This window comes from Aspergillus steynii (assembly GCF_002849105.1).
Source record: "Aspergillus steynii IBT 23096 chromosome Unknown P170scaffold_4, whole genome shotgun sequence".
Classification (NCBI taxonomy): Eukaryota; Fungi; Ascomycota; class Eurotiomycetes; order Eurotiales; family Aspergillaceae; genus Aspergillus; species Aspergillus steynii.
In genome coordinates this window covers 64,023-79,260 of record NW_020194401.1, presented here as the reverse complement: position 1 = coordinate 79,260, position 15,238 = coordinate 64,023, and the positions used below count along the sequence as shown (strand labels likewise).

The following is a 15,238-nucleotide window of genomic DNA, read 5'->3' as shown; positions in this document are numbered from 1 at the left end:
ATAAGCGCTGATAAGGAGTTGCTGACAAATCCAGACTGTGGCCAATCAGATGCCGGAGTCGAGAGAAGATGAGTCAGCCCCCTCTCTTGGGCCTCTCTTCAGCCATCATCATTCAATAATCAACATCCTCACCTGCGGGAGTTTCTCTCTGAATCTACTCTCGGGAGATCTGGAGCATCTGGTTCTGTGAGTCTACTCTCGTCAAGCTGAACCTGCATACAATGTCGTTCCAGCAAAAGGAATTCTCCGACTTCCCTGCGCCGCCCCCGACCGGCACTCCGCCCGACTCGCCCATCGCCCAGCCTTGGTATTCGATCGGACCGGGCATCTGGGAACTGCTGCTCAACGGCGACAAAGACTCCCACCACAAGTCCGTTCTGCAGTGGTTCGAGCCCGGTCAGAGGTCCGCCCAGCTCCAGCCCATCACCCATACGTATGTGGAGGAGGTATGCTTCCTGCAAGGCGGCTTGCGAGATCTGACGCTGGGCCAAGAATGGGGGGTGGGTGCCTACGCGTATCGCAGGCCGGGCATGAAGCATGGGCCGTATGAGGCATCCGATAAGGGATGCTTGGAGTTTGTCAGGTTGAGTCCAGCCTGAGCGAAAGAACATCAAAGAATATCAAGAATATCGGTGACTATCGACGGTCTCCGCGGACACGACCTCCTCGGGAGCCCGCGGACTCCGAGAGAAAAAGTCGCCTTGGACTCCGTAGATGCTTTCGCCATTTCGCGAGTTTCCGGTTGTATATGATTTCCCACTCTATCTTTCTTTTCACGACAATCTCGGTTGGTCGGGTGCATCTCACTCTCATGGCGACTCTCGAGAAGCCCGTGGCCCCGAGCCAGGACGGCTCGCTGGCATCGACCCCTGAAAGGCCTGGCGAGTCCGACGCGCCGAAGAAAGATGGAGGCATGAAAAGCTATCTCAGGATATTCGGTTATACTGATCGGTTTGGCTGGTTTCTCAACGTCCTGGCTTTGATCGGGACGATCGGCGCAGGCAGCGCATTGCCCTTGATGGATCTGCTTCTGGGCAAGATGATCACAACATTCAACAACCAGGCCACTGGTGCGGACTCGGCGTCGAAATTCCGCTCTGAGTTGAACAGGTTTACGTATGTACCTCATTGCATTTCTTGTGACGGTGCCTGACCATAGCCCACCTTAGCCTCTACTTCGTCTACCTGTTTGTTGCCAAGTTTGGCTTGGTATACATCTGGACTGTACGTCTTTTTCCTTGATCACCTCGATCTCCCTCAATCTGTAGACATAGCGTAACCGAATCTCACCCGCAGTTATCCTTGTCGGTTTCCTCGCTCCGGACCACCAAAGCCGTGCGCATCGCGTTTTTGACTCGCTTGTTGCAGCAAGACATCGCCTACTTCGACTCCAATCAAGGCGGCTCTCCGGTCGTGCAAGTCACCACCAATGCCAACCTGGTCAACCAAGGAATATCCGAAAAGCTTGGCTTTGCGGTGCAGGGCGTGGCGACATTTGTGGCAGCCTTTATCGTGGCCTTTGTGGTGCAGTGGAAGCTGACTCTGATCACGATCTGTATCGTGCCGGTCATTATTGTGGTCACGTCGGTATGCGCAGATATCGTGGTGAAGCAGGAGACCAACATTCTACGCGTCAACGCCGATGCCGGATCGCTGGCAGAGGAGATTCTAGCCAGTATGAAGACCGTGCATGCCTTTTCCGCTTTTGGCAAATTGACCTCCAAATACGACGAGCTGGGCCTGGAAGCAAAACGCCTGGGTTTATCTCAGTCATTGAACATGGCCATTCTTTACTCGGTGGAATTTTTCTGCGTCTATGCGGGTTATGGCTTGGCCTTTTGGCAGGGTGTCCGCATGTATGCGAGAGGGGAAATCGCCGAGCCAGGCACAGTTGTCACGTATGAGAATATCCTCACCCGGTTCAGAACATGTACTAATCCTGCATACAGGGTTATCTTCGCCGTGATCGTGGCGGCCACAGCCATGACCCAGATCGCACCGCAGATCATCCAACTCACGAAAGCTGCCTCGGCTGCTCAGGAAATGTGGACGGTTATCGACCGCGAGCCTTCGATCGACGGACTTTCCACCGAAGGAGCCCGGCCAGATACTTGCAACGGGGATATCATGTTCTCAAACGTGTCTTTCGCTTATCCCACTCGGCCACAGGTGCCAGTCCTTCAGAACTTCACCCTGGCAATTCCTGCCAACAAGTCGACCGCTCTAGTCGGACCCAGTGGTTCTGGGAAGAGCACCGTCACAGGCTTGTTGGAGAGATGGTATAATCCGTTGGGGGGATCAATCACCCTTGATGGACGAGATGTGAAAGACTTGAACATTCAGTGGCTGCGGACCCATCTTCGCATTGTCCAGCAGGTATGTCCGCCTTTGACTATCCCGTCTCAGTTGATCATTATTAACGCCGGTTTTAGGAACCAACATTGTTCAACGGGTCCGTCTTTGAGAATGTTGCTTATGGTCTGGCCGGCACAGAGCATGTTCATGCGTCCAAAGATGAGCAACTGGACCGTGTCATCAAAGCATGCAAAGCGGCGTATGCTCACGATTTTATCGAAAGACTACCAGAGGTTAGTGACAGCATTTGCCCTGCGAATGTGACAAACCTGACATCTCAATCAGGCATACGACACCCAAGTCGGAGAGCGAGCCACCATGTTATCGGGCGGCCAGAAGCAGCGCATCGCCATCGCCCGCAGCATCGTTTCTGATCCCAAGGTCCTTATTCTCGACGAAGCGACTAGCGCCCTTGATCCTCAGGCGGAAAGGATTGTGCAGGAAGCGCTGGACAATGTTTCGGCCTCACGCACAACTATTACCATTGCTCATAAATTGTCTACGATCAAGAAGGCCGATCAAATTGTGGTCCTGTCGCAGGGCAAAATTGTGGAGAAGGGCACACACGACCAGCTCAACGAATCAGGCGGCGCCTATCATCGTCTCATTAAGGCGCAGGATCTTGGTCGAGTCCAGAGTGATGATTCTCCGGCAGAGAAGGGGGAGTCGGCAGAGGACGTACGGGTCACGACAGTTCCTTCCAGGCGGCCGGATAGCGTGAAGGATACTGGTGTGGTCAACAACATTGAAGCGCCTTCCACCCGTAGCCAAAGCCTGATAAAATGCTTGGCCATCCTTCTGTCAGAGAGACGTGAACTGTGGTTCGAGTTCTTCGTTGTTTTTGCTGCCTGCGTTCTGGGAGGTAAGTAACCGGCCCTTTTGTCTCGTCGAGCTGTCTACTGACGTCTGACAGGCGCCACTAATCCGATCCTTGCTTTCCTATTTGCGAGGATTCTGGACGTGTTTCAAATTCAGTCTTCCGACCAGATGGTAAAGAGAGGTGACTTCTACGCCCTCATGTTTTTTGTCCTGGCCCTGGTTGTTCTTCTCGTCTATGCGATCTTAGGGTGGCTCACAAATGTCATTTCAACGGTAGGCCTCCTCGCCATCTTTCAGTAATTCATGTCTAACAGCGCATGATATCAGTGTATCGTATACATCTATCGGATGGAAATGTTCCGAAGCTACCTTCGTCAAGACCTGACTTTCTATGATCAACCAGAACACACCACTGGGTCGCTCGTGTCGCATCTATCGACAAAGCCTACCAGTCTCCAGGAACTTCTCGGCTTCAACATTGGTATCATTGTCGTTGCACTTGTGAACATCGTCTCCAGCTCCATTCTTGCTCTAGCGGTTGGATGGAAGCTCGGACTGGTTGTGCTGGCTGGTGCCATGATCCCCATGGTCTCCTGCGGATACCTCCGAATCCGTTTAGAGTTCATGTTAGATGAGGGCATTTCAACTCGATTTTCGCAGAGCGCCGCCTTGGCCGGAGAGGCAGTCTCTGCGATTCGCACCGTTGCCTCACTGGCCATCGAGCGAACGATCCCGGCACGGTATACGGATGAACTGGCCGGGATCGAGCGACGATCTATCAAGTCATTGATCTGGACTATGTTCTGGCTCTCATTGACGCAATCGCTTTCCTTCCTCTCCATGGCTCTTAGCTTTTGGTATGTGCTCCGTGCTCTCTTTCATGCTCAGAGCATACGGCTTACTAGCACAGGTACGGAGGACGCTTGATGTCCAGCGGCGAGTACTCAACGACCCAGCTGTATATCGTTGTCATCGGATCTATTCTTTCCGGCGAGGCGGCAGCATCTTTCTTCATGTTCAGCACCAGTAAGTACCTTCTCAAATTTGCTGTTTTAACAAACGCTCACAAATCACAGGCTACACCAAGGGCCAGGCCGCCTGCAACTACATCTTCTGGCTTCGATCCTTGCTGCCCGATGTACGCGACGGTGATTCAGACCATAACCTCGATCAGGCCTCTGGTGCGGCGGAATTGACGCTTCAGGATGTGGGATTCCGGTATCCCACACGGCCTAATCGGGCGGTGCTGAAGAATGTTGACGTGGAAATCCATCCCGGACAGATGGTCGCATTCGTCGGACCTTCAGGCCATGGCAAATCCAGTTTAATCTCACTCATCGAGAGATACTACAACCCCTCGACCGGGTCCATTCGCTTCGACGGGTCGGATATTGCCAATATGTCGCTTGCCTCCTACCGAAGCCATCTCTCGCTAGTTCAGCAAGAACCGGTCCTTTACCAGGGAACCATCCGCGAGAACATCGCCCTCGGGCTCGAATCGGAAGCCACTGATGACCAGATCGATCACGCCTGTCGACAGGCCAATGTTTTCGATTTCGTCTCCTCTTTACCTGAAGGGCTATCCACCGTGTGCGGCTCTAGAGGCAGCCTCTTCTCGGGTGGTCAACGACAGCGACTTGCAATCGCGCGGGCGCTGATCCGCCGGCCCCGACTGCTCCTCTTGGACGAAGCGACGTCTGCACTGGACACGGAGAGCGAGAAGATCGTCCAAGCCGCACTTGATAAAGCCAAAGAAGGTCGGACGACGATTGCGATCGCACATCGCCTCTCGACGATCAAGCATTCCGACCGGATCTTCGTCCTTGTGGACGGACGCATCAAGGAACAGGGGACACATGAGCAATTACTGCAGCAACGTAGAACATATTACGAGATGTGCTTGGGACAGGCACTCGATCAGGCGGCATAATTCCCCTCCCGGTGCTTCTTGTTTTAATATTAATTCGATCATTCTGGGGCTGATAGAATCGGCGGCGTTGATGAATGTGATTTATGATATGGACATAATAATCAGTACAATCTCATCTCTCACAGTCGGCGAGGCGGTTTGAACAACAGGTGATAATGACATGCAGGACGAGATATATTTGTATTTTAATTCAACTTCTTTTTTCAATTGTCTCGGAGCTCGACGATATTCAGCTGACTGTTAGACAACCCTAAGTTTTCAGCACCCTCCGTATGGTTTCAGTAAGACGCAATCGCGAGTTGCAACGACGCCAAAGTCGCTGTTCTTGCTGGCATCGGCGGCCGTATCACACAGGGCCCCGTGATCTGGCGCTCGTCGCTTTCTTCGATTTCCTAGCCGCTCGATCGCGGTGACGACACATGCATGGCGCGAAGTAGAGGTCGGATAGTCATCAGGCTTGCGGCCGTCAGACCGAGACCCGCTTCAACGTGGGACCAGATGGCGATCTGCGTGGTCTGATCTGAACGAGTGGTTAACTGGAGTTAACGTCAAATGGACGCTGCAGGCTTACAGAGAAACTCGGGATGCTTCGAGAATTGAAGGAATGGCATGCGTACGATGACTGCCGAGCTCGCCCTGTTTATTCATTCAGCAAGATTGCGATGGGTTCCTGCGATTCGAGGTGACTGACACGCATCCAATGCCTAATAGCCCGGCCACCGCGACCTTGGTCCGTTGATTCATCTTCAGTTTCCACACCATGAAGGCCGGTAGCAGGCCGATTGTAAAGTCGCAGATGGCCGCCACCGCGCTGTACATGTACACTATCCCCAGGAGAAGATCCATGTTCAGACACCGCCCCGGGGTATCTATACGATTCCAGAAATAGTGGACAGGTTGGCACTGGAAGACGGTGAAGAAGAAGAATATCAGCCCTGCCATAATTGACAGGGCTGTAATGATGTATAGCATGAGGGAGTGGATCCGTTCAACTGTCAGACGAAGCAACGAGAGGGCGATCGAAAGCCTTGCAAGGACGCAGGTCACGACGTAGAACACCTGTCCGAAGTAGAAACACTGATTCGGTTAGCTAGAAAAGGTCTTAGAGACCAGGGATACTCACCAGCATCGCCCATCGATAGTGGTCTGGACGATTAGCAAAATAGGGCGTCTTCTGGCCCATGCCATACACGGCCCCAAGGATTCCGCAGATTCCGAATCCGATGTTGAAAATCTACGCCGATCAGCGACGTTAAATCCATGATAGTCTTCAGTTTCGAACTCACTGACGCAATCAGCATAATCCAATCATCGGTTCCAAAGGACCGGACCAGGCGAAGCCGCACGTAGAATCGCAGAAACACGGTGAACTGCGATATCCCCAGAATGACCGCCGTTGTGACTAAAATGGCCTCGCTTCTTCCACTCACCATGACCGGCAACCTGTCCGACCAGCATTGTTTGGCAACGATCTTTCGAATGGATTCATTGATGCTCCTCCGTCATTCAGTCGAGACTGTCGGGTCGAGGTTCATTTTGTACCTTGCAGAGCTGTCATCCACTCGGCCCGACGCGATGTCGCCTTGACGTCATCACTCGCGACCGGAGGCTTCGAGATTTCTTGGCCTTTTCATGCATTTTTGGAACGTTTCCCCGGTCTGGCAGGAGTTCTCGCCGGTCAGTTGTTTCTGGGCCCGGTTCTTGCCGTGTTGCTGGGCATTAGATGGTGTCTTCACTGCCGAACAATGTGAACGTGAACAGATCGGGCAACATACACTTGAGGGGTGTTCCCTTGGGCTCTCATCTTGGCTTGGGTTATATTGAATCTCATGAGCGGTTGAGGGTCTACTATCGTGGGTGATGTGCTCTGTGGCATGACTCGAGTGATCATCAGGCACGTCATGGCCAACTGGGAGAATACTTCCCGAATAGTAAGTATGCCATGCCACTATCCCCATATCCTACGGCATAAATAAACTATTTCCGGCTTGGGAATGCGAGATTTGGTGGTTTAAATTCAAATACTAAATTCCATGCCGGCAAAGAAGTGCGCGTATGGTCCATCGACTGGAAAACTGGTCCCTGGTTAATGTTCCAAGTCCCTTTGGTTCAATCTCCTTTCCCCTCTTCCTTGTTGGCGATGCCCTCTGACACGCTACTATTTCTGCTCTTTTTTTATCTCTTATTTTCATCTCTGTCCTTTCGTGGCAGGTTATACCAGCGGTACAGCTAGGGAACCTCCTGTCGGGTCTGAATCCCACCGATAAAAGTGCTCATTTGACCTCACCACCTTGTCTGGAGACAGGTGGACTCCGCCCAAATGACTCCTGGTTGGTAACATCTGCAGTCCTCGGCTATCCTCCTGATAGGCTACATCGTAACCTCTTGTGGCGGCTTACAGGCTGCGACAGGGTGGGCTATTCATGCGTGTCGCAATTTGAAATCTGATGGCATCGTCTGACAGGTCTCTACGCAACAGCAACGGGAAACCCCCGGGGGATTTAGTTCGCCGACTTGGAGGAGCCAAGAAGCCCTGCATGATTTCCGATGCAGTCATTTCAACCGAGCCGAGGCGATTGAAACCAATAACAGATCTGGAGAGTCTCGACAAGCACGATCTATGACAAACTGAGCATCTTGGCGGGCTGCCTCCAGGCGCTTCTTTTAGCCCTGATTAATTTGTGCGACGGTCAAAACAACACGCAAACTGCAGCTAGACTCTCCATCGCAAGCCTTGTGTCAGAAAAGTTATTCGAAGACCTGCCCGGACTCGAGATCTATCGAGTGTTTTTGTCTGTTCCAAGTTTTACCTCCCGAGTCTGTTCCAGCCTGCCGATCAATCGCCTCTCAACTTCCAGGGACAAAGAATTCCACATTCCCGATGAAACGAAGGGAGAATCACGACATTTGTGGTCCATCAAACCATCGTGCCTGTCGGGGATATTAAGGCTTCGCCCCAGAAAGGATGCCGCCACTCTGTTGGGCCAAGGGTGCCTTAAAGGAATCCAGGCGCTGGTGACTGTAACCCCACGGAGAGACCTTCATGTCGATCGACGTTGATCGGTGTTCCAGAGTAGTTGAGGGTCATTTTGACGGTCACAAATCGACGCGGATCCAATCATGAACGGGCAGGTTGACGCCGTGGATGATGCCTCGCAGGACAGGACATCGATCCACTCAACTTCTAAGGGTTTAACTGGACTGGACGACGGCCAGCGCGGCGCTTCGGATCCCAAATCCTGGGAAGTGGAAGTAAAGTGGCCGGTGGGGGTCGCCAAGGGGAGGGATCAGATATCTTGGCCGATGCAGGCGATGTCGAGCAATGAGACGCAGATGTCACCGTGTTGGTGGCGTCGCCTCCTCCAATCCCCGTCGACGCCGCTGCATTCGATTTAATTTCCACCACCTTCGAAGGAAGGGGCGAAATCCCCGACCGGAGTGAAGCCATTCACCGTCACTGCCGCTGCTTAGCGCTGCCTGACACCCGCTTCTTTGTTGTAGATCCGCATCATGAAGTCGCGAGCCCTACTGCAGGAGTATATAAGGCTGCCGGCACCCATGGCTCTCCAGATGCTATTCACTCACCAGCTTCTGCGAAGCATTTCATTCCTTTGTTGGTCTCGGTTGTTCGCCCTCTTTGTCGTTCTTTTTCTTTCTCTTCACCCTTAGTCATTCCTTATTCGTTCTAACCAAACACCATGTTTCTGGACAAACATGCTCGTCTCCTGGTCGGAGTCCTCGGCCTGATGGCGCTGGCTCCCCAGGTCTCTGCTGCTCCCTATCGCTTCCATCACCATCGTCCTCACGGTCCTGGAGACCGTGGTGACTACACCAGCACCCCCAGCGTCTCGGCGACTCCCAGCTCTGAGGCCACGGGCATCTTCAGCATTCAGCCCGTCAAGCCCACCGGCGTCTTCAGCGTAAACCCGACTCTGGGTGCCAGCTCGACTGCCGCGGCTGTTCCAACGTCCTCGGTGGTCTCGACTAAGTCGAGCTCGAGCAAGGGCGAGGTCATGATTCCTTACTACCTGTACCCCGAGGCTGGAAAATGGGAGCCTCTGGAGAACCTGTGGGTTGGCATCAGGCTCACTGCATGTATAGATGGCTAACAGGCACAGGGTCACCTCCAACCCCGACGTCAAGTTCACCGTCATCGTCAACCCCGATAACGGCCCCAGCGGCTCGACCACTCTTCAGGACAAGAACTTCCTCACCCAAGTCCCCAAGTTGGCGGCTCACAGCAACGTGCGCCTGATCGGATACGTGGCGACTGGCTGGGGAGACCGTTCCATCTCCGAGGTTGAGGCCGACATCAAACAATACGCCGACTGGCCCTCTGCCAGCGGCAACTCGGCCTTCGCCGTTCAAGGCATCTTCCTGGACGAGGGAGCAACCGCGTACAGCGAGGCTACCGTCTCTTTCTACGAGCAGGCGGCCGCTCTGATCAAGCAAAGCTCGGGTCTTGGTCCAGAGAACTACGTGCGTGCATTCCGTTTTCTGATCTTTTACACAATGCGTGAAGAACTAACCTTGCTATAGGTCGTCGCCAACCCCGGAACCCCTCCCGACGCTGCCTATCTCAAGATGGTCGATTCGTCGGTCATCTTCGAGTCTCCCTACGCCGAATTCGAGAAGGCCCTGTCTGGCAGCACCTTCTCCAGCCTCACGGACGCCACCGGTGTCGACCGCGCTTCTATGGTGTATAACGTTCCGCAGAACGTGGATCTGTCTTCCGTTCTGGAGAAGGTCAAGGGCATCTCCAACCAGGTCTACATTTCCAACGTCGACAACTACGCGACCTACGATCCCGCTTGGGATAAGGTGGCCCAGCTGCTGGTTGCCAACTAGAGCTTGAAAGAGACGAACGGAGTGACAACGTTGGAGAGATGCTACTTGAGATTGGGGAGTTGGGCGAGCGACGATTCCCTCCTCACATCTGCTCTCTTCGACTCCTGTATTTATTTATTGCACTAGATGACATATATTGTAGATAGATGTCTCAGCCTCGTCATGCAACCTTTTTGCCTTATACTCGCAGACCCAACGTACTAGAGCCACACATAATAGAGCTTCTCCGTATAGCTCGATGGTAGATTCCGTTTCTCGCAAGCTCTTTGCTGCAGGGAAAGACTGCTGGATTCAATCAAAGTATTGCTTACTGCCCCGTATTCTTCGGCTCGGGTTCCGGAGTGTTTTCTTTTTGTCGCTCATCTTATCTCGCATTCGTATGTGCTCGCCCTCAACATGTCGTGTATCCTGCCGCTCGGGACCACCACGAACAAGCGCATGCATCTAGGAACCAAAGAGGGCCCTAGTGTAGTTAGGCTGAACTAAGCTTACCAGCCAGCAAGGCCATTACAAGGAATGCGATGTGTATGCAGTATTCGTTGAGAAAGTCTAATCCAGTATATATGTACGTCTCATCCTCATACATGTCGCTTGCATGTCTCTCGTCATAAACAATAGCAAAGAAAGAAAAACGCCACGCTCTAAACCAGGTACCGGAAGCCCTTGACCACCCGCAGCGACTCGTCCGGGTCGTCCATGGTTGGATCGGGCGCGGCGGGATTGGCGTCGCTGACGGTGTCGCGCGACTCCAGCTTCTTGTTCAGGTTCACCAGGATCATGCGGAAGAACCAGAAGCCCACGACGGCCACGCCGAACATGGCCGTCACGATGCCGTAGCTCTTGCGGTATCCGTTCTCCGACAGGTCCCAGACGTACATGCCGGCGACGTTGCCCAGCTGCGAGAAGGCGTTGACCAGGGCCAGCGCCACGGCTCGCTTGGCGGGCGGACGGGGGAAGGAGGAACTGATCCAGGAGTACACCACGATGAAGCCGGCGTAGGATCCGGCCTGCAGGAAGAGGGCGACGTATCGCGCGGCGGTGTTGAGGGTGCACATGCAAATGATGAAACCGACAAAGCCCATGATAATGGGACCGTAGATATGCCAGAGCTGGATACGGCGGATCAGTCAGAGGTGGAACGCGAGAAAATGGGCGGTAAGGGATGACTGACCTTTTCTTGGGTTCGATCGGCATGCCAGGCATTCAGCAGGGAGAAGAGACAGGAGAACACCCACGGGGGAGCACTCATCAGGAGAGTCGGCACGTATCCGAATCCAAGGGTACCGGTAAGTGTGGGCTGGAGCAGCTGTTAGTCAACAATTCCCCGAGACGCGTGGAGCTAGGGCGGACTTACGAAGAAGGCATTGAACGACAGTCCAATGACGTACGCGGTGAAGGTGAGCATCAGCACGTAGATCTTGAAGTCCTTGAAGGCCATCACCAAACCGGCAAAGGCACTTTGGCCGTCGTCGCTGTCGGCCTCGCCGACGTCCTCGATGATGCGCAGCTGCGCCACGAGACGCTCATCCTCGCTGAAGCCGCCGGTGTTGGTGGGCAGGTCGGGCAAGATAAAGCCGGAGGCGATGGCGATGGTGATGGTGGCGGCACCTTCGATCCAGAAGAGCCAGCGCCAGGCGGCGTGGCCCAGGGTGCCCTGCATGTTGGACAGGACGCCGGCGGCGACCAGGGAGGAGAAGGCGTTGGAGATCAGGTTGCCGCAGAACAGGATGGCGTTGCGGGTGGTCAGCTCGCGGCGAGTGTACCACTTGGACAGGATCAGCAGGGCTCCGGGCAAGAAGGCGGCCTCGACGAAGCCCAGCAGGAACCGGATGACCACCATGTCCTTGAAGTCCTTGGCGTTTCCGGACAGGGTGGAGATGACACCCCACAGGGTCATGGAGACGGCGATGTACAGCGAGGGCCGCGAGATGCGGTTGATGACCATGTTGGAGGGCACCTGCATGAGAATGTAGCCGACGTAGAGGATACTGAGACAGGTGGAGAACTGGGTGTTGGTGAGGTTCAGGTCCTCCTGCAGACCCTTGAGACGAGCGGCGGAGATGTTGTTGCGGTCGAGGTAGTTCATGATGTAGATCAGCACGAAGATGCTGCAGCGCAGGTCGAGCTTCCACTTCAGACTCTTCTCGGCGGCGGCTCGACGCGCCGGGTCCATCTGCGGCAGCACGTTCTCCTGGACGGTGACATGCTCGAGGTTTTCCGTCTTCATCTTGTCCATGTCGGACTCGATGGCGGACGATTGGTTGAGCGCCATGACGGGCAGGTTCGCAGAGACGAATTCTCACACGCAGAACCCGAACGAACAGAGGAGACGAGGACAGGCCGCAGCGGATGGGACGCCAGACAGAGGACCAGCCGGGGGGGTTTTATCTTGCAGAGCACAATCCCCAACAAAACGAAAAAGACAACCCTTGGGTGACCCCCACGCCAAAATTGCGGGTCGCACGCGGGGGTTCTCGCAGGCCGTGGGGTTTTCGGGCTCTTCCTTTGCCTCCCACGGCATTTCCCCCGGGTTGTGGCGGCAGAGATTTTTCTGGGGACCGGAAGGGAGGAACCCACCCAGTGACGCCAGATCCGCTTCGGTCCTCGAGGTCAGCGAAATGAGGTTTCCTGAAGTCTCCTGAAGTCTCAATGGCACCGGCCGGGATGAGCGTCGTGGGTGAGTGGCCGTGTTGCATCGGCCTTGAATGCACCTCGTCCGGAGAACGTGGGACAGCGAACGCACCGAAAATCGAAAAACCCCGGGCCGGGCTAAGCAGGATTAGGGCAAGCCGAAGCCATCGGGAACGCTGGCGGCCGAGTGGATCGTCTGACACACCGTCCTTTTGGCCCTTTTTTACCCGATCTTTTGGCCCATTTCGCGGACGCTCTCCGGGGACGGTCGGCTAATCCAATCCCCGCGCATTTCCTTCACGCGGGGTTTGGAGTCGACATGACATCACGGGCAGTTCCTGGCGTCATCGCGGTGCGATCTCGATCAAGTAACCGGGTTTGCTGCAGACGGAATCCCTGCAGTCGTGGGCTCTGGGGAGATGCCAGCAGTGCGAATGATTTCCCCGGCGGAAATGCCCAAGGAGGCCGCCCGTCACCTGACCCGTCCCCGCGGGGTTTTGCACCGTTTGCACCTTTTGTGCGGTTTGCATTTCCCCGTCCGGTCAGCTGACGGGCGCTGCCGTCACGTGCACCGCCATCCCGTGGATTGTTTCATCGTGACTCTGGAATCTACCGATCAAAGTTTTCATGGTCTCCCTGATGCCAGTAGTCTACCATATATGGGCTGAGGAGAAGGGGGTTCCTGAATGACCCAAGCTGGCTGTTCCCTTGTAGACATCTTCTGCACCGATATATATTTGTGTGTTGGGGTAGGACTATCCCCTTAGCATATATTTGAGTCCCTCCGGTGGACTCCCTCCATCTTGCACTATTCTTCCGATTCTCGTTACTCTTATTTTTTACTCCGGGAATTTCCTGAATTCCCACGTTGTTCTCCAGTGCAGATCGTCGCCAAAAACGACGGTTTCGCGACGGCTCCACCCCCGCGGCGTTGTGCGTACGTAATGGAGTCGCCTTTTTCTCTGTCGTCCTCGAGTCCTTCGTGGACGCGGACTCATCTCGGGTCCACTTCGGCACTCGCTTGCGTCGATTCTTTATCATTCCGTTCTAGAATGTCCATGCCATTTCTAGCCGCAGGACATCCTTCCGGAAATCCTTCAGAGAATTCAGTAAACCCAATAAAAAAACGGAAAATAAATGAGAAAGGGACTGAAACAAGAGTCCCTTCGGTAAATATCCCTTGCTTTTGACCATCAGCTGGCCCTTCACCATGTCCAACCGGAAGATCTGCTAATATATCCCGTGAATCAGGTTGATTCCAGTCCGGGTCAGATCCTTAGACATCCTGCAATACTTCCCGGCGAATGCATTGACAACGAACCCTGTCCCGGGAGTCTGGAAGATGAAAGCCGACTCGTGTTTCGGATGGAATGCAGACCATGTCCGATTGGGCACGAAAGATGCACGAGTCCCCGCGTCTTATGCACCAGGGTCATATCGACCACCCCGTGATGCACCAGTCCCGAGGCCTGGGTAATGCTCAATAAGTCCCCCACGATGTCCAAGGTGATATTGACAGCTGTGTGGAGCATAATTAACTTCTTATCAGGTCCGATGGTACAGAGCACTAATCCCAGCTTAATAACTTATTATATAAGATAAGGACGAGGTACTTACGCTCTCAGGGGTTATTAAAATAGGAATAGGAGGCGTATCTGGTCGCGAACCCGTAGCCCATCACGCCCGCCGTATAGACAACCACGACCCACCAGTAGATCATCCACGTCGGGAGGCGATCAATCATCTTTTTGAAGATCAAAAGGAAACCGAACTTGATCGCATTGAAGGAGGCCCATCCCAGCATCAAGCAAATGGTGTAGAATTTGTGATATTGGTACGACATCGCCATGAGGTTCGGGATCTCCACGGCGAGTCCTCCCTGCAACGCCGACAGCTTATACATGCGAACGACCACCTCGCGATACATCACCAAACTGCTGGCGATCAATAAACACAAGGCGAGGATGATGAGCACGTCGTCGATCTCAAGCCGTTGTTTCTGCACGCGGAAACGGATGATAAATCGCACCACCACCCCCAAGACTGCCAGGGCAAGACCGCAGCCGGTTGTAATCTATCCTTTTCATTCAGACTCTGCACGGTCTTTTCATGAGTATGGGCGGAAGAAAGACCTACGACGAAAGCATCTTGGTGGATTCGCCCCACGCGATCCTCGGGTCTCATTCCAAGAGTTACAAATAAATCAGAGCGGCAAAGGTTCGGTCGTCGCGCGAGTAATAAAACGCTCTTAAAGAACATGAATCGAACCACGGGGTATAGATGATTCGCTTGAGATGTGATTTCGACAGGCGCAGTCCGCGACGTTTTTTAAGTCATCTTCGGTGACGGGGCTATTAAATAAATCGGCTCCCAAACCATCGTTGAGAAAAAGGTCTGTTCAACCTTGTCAATGTAAGGCTTTGGCGCGGGCGCAGTTCTGCAAGGAGATTGGGACTGAATGCTCTTGGATTCTCTCCGTCAGCGGAGATTTGGTGGTGCTTCAATCACCATTCCATCATAAGGTCCACAGCGCATTCTGGCCCTAAGTACAGCCAGCACCATCAGAGAATCAGCATCAGGTATCAGTTAGTGCACGGACTCATCTTACGAGGTTAAATCGCCAACCGTCACGGGGTAATTCCTGAGACAAGGATT

The 15,238-nt window shown here is 53.9% G+C and overlaps 6 protein-coding genes across 6 annotated transcripts; 3 read left to right on the top strand and 3 right to left on the bottom strand.

Moving 5' to 3' along the window:
* Nucleotides 1-221: 221 nt before the first annotated feature.
* P170DRAFT_358139 (uncharacterized protein) lies at nt 222-599 on the top strand (the record flags this gene model as incomplete). Its single annotated transcript, XM_024844263.1, has 2 exons — nt 222-374; nt 420-599. 2 exons carry the CDS (start codon nt 222-224, stop codon nt 597-599), a joined length of 333 nt encoding a protein of 110 aa, XP_024703914.1.
* A 212-nt stretch (nt 600-811) lies between these two features.
* On the top strand, nt 812-5,104 carry P170DRAFT_446486 (ABC transporter ATP-binding protein; the record flags this gene model as incomplete). Its single annotated transcript, XM_024850797.1, has 10 exons — nt 812-1,116; nt 1,170-1,224; nt 1,297-1,898; nt 1,950-2,376; nt 2,433-2,588; nt 2,641-3,217; nt 3,269-3,447; nt 3,502-4,031; nt 4,085-4,200; nt 4,251-5,104. 10 exons carry the CDS (start codon nt 812-814, stop codon nt 5,102-5,104), a joined length of 3,801 nt encoding a protein of 1,266 aa, XP_024703913.1.
* A 109-nt stretch (nt 5,105-5,213) lies between these two features.
* On the bottom strand, nt 5,214-6,867 carry P170DRAFT_382888 (putative integral membrane protein). Its single transcript, XM_024845622.1, has 5 exons — nt 6,391-6,867; nt 6,228-6,338; nt 5,796-6,181; nt 5,676-5,740; nt 5,214-5,624 (listed from the first exon to the last, which is right to left on the bottom strand). The coding sequence occupies exons 1-5, from the start codon at nt 6,535-6,537 to the stop codon at nt 5,497-5,499; spliced, it is 837 nt and encodes a 278-aa protein (XP_024703912.1). The 5' UTR covers nt 6,538-6,867; the 3' UTR covers nt 5,214-5,496.
* Nucleotides 6,868-9,117: 2,250 nt separating this feature from the next.
* P170DRAFT_446484 (spherulation-specific family 4 protein) lies at nt 9,118-9,952 on the top strand (the record flags this gene model as incomplete). Its single annotated transcript, XM_024850796.1, has 3 exons — nt 9,118-9,173; nt 9,217-9,583; nt 9,644-9,952. The coding sequence occupies 3 exons, from the start codon at nt 9,118-9,120 to the stop codon at nt 9,950-9,952; spliced, it is 732 nt and encodes a 243-aa protein (XP_024703911.1).
* Nucleotides 9,953-10,593: 641 nt separating this feature from the next.
* Nucleotides 10,594-12,224, bottom strand: P170DRAFT_425649 (MFS general substrate transporter; the record flags this gene model as incomplete). The annotated part of the gene is made up of 3 exons (XM_024847653.1): nt 10,594-11,061; nt 11,124-11,249; nt 11,307-12,224. 3 exons carry the CDS (start codon nt 12,222-12,224, stop codon nt 10,594-10,596), a joined length of 1,512 nt encoding a protein of 503 aa, XP_024703910.1.
* A 1,980-nt stretch (nt 12,225-14,204) lies between these two features.
* On the bottom strand, nt 14,205-14,767 carry P170DRAFT_474962 (uncharacterized protein; the record flags this gene model as incomplete). Its single annotated transcript, XM_024853205.1, has 2 exons — nt 14,205-14,657; nt 14,720-14,767. The coding sequence occupies 2 exons, from the start codon at nt 14,765-14,767 to the stop codon at nt 14,205-14,207; spliced, it is 501 nt and encodes a 166-aa protein (XP_024703909.1).
* Between the last annotated feature and the right edge of the window lie 471 nt (nt 14,768-15,238).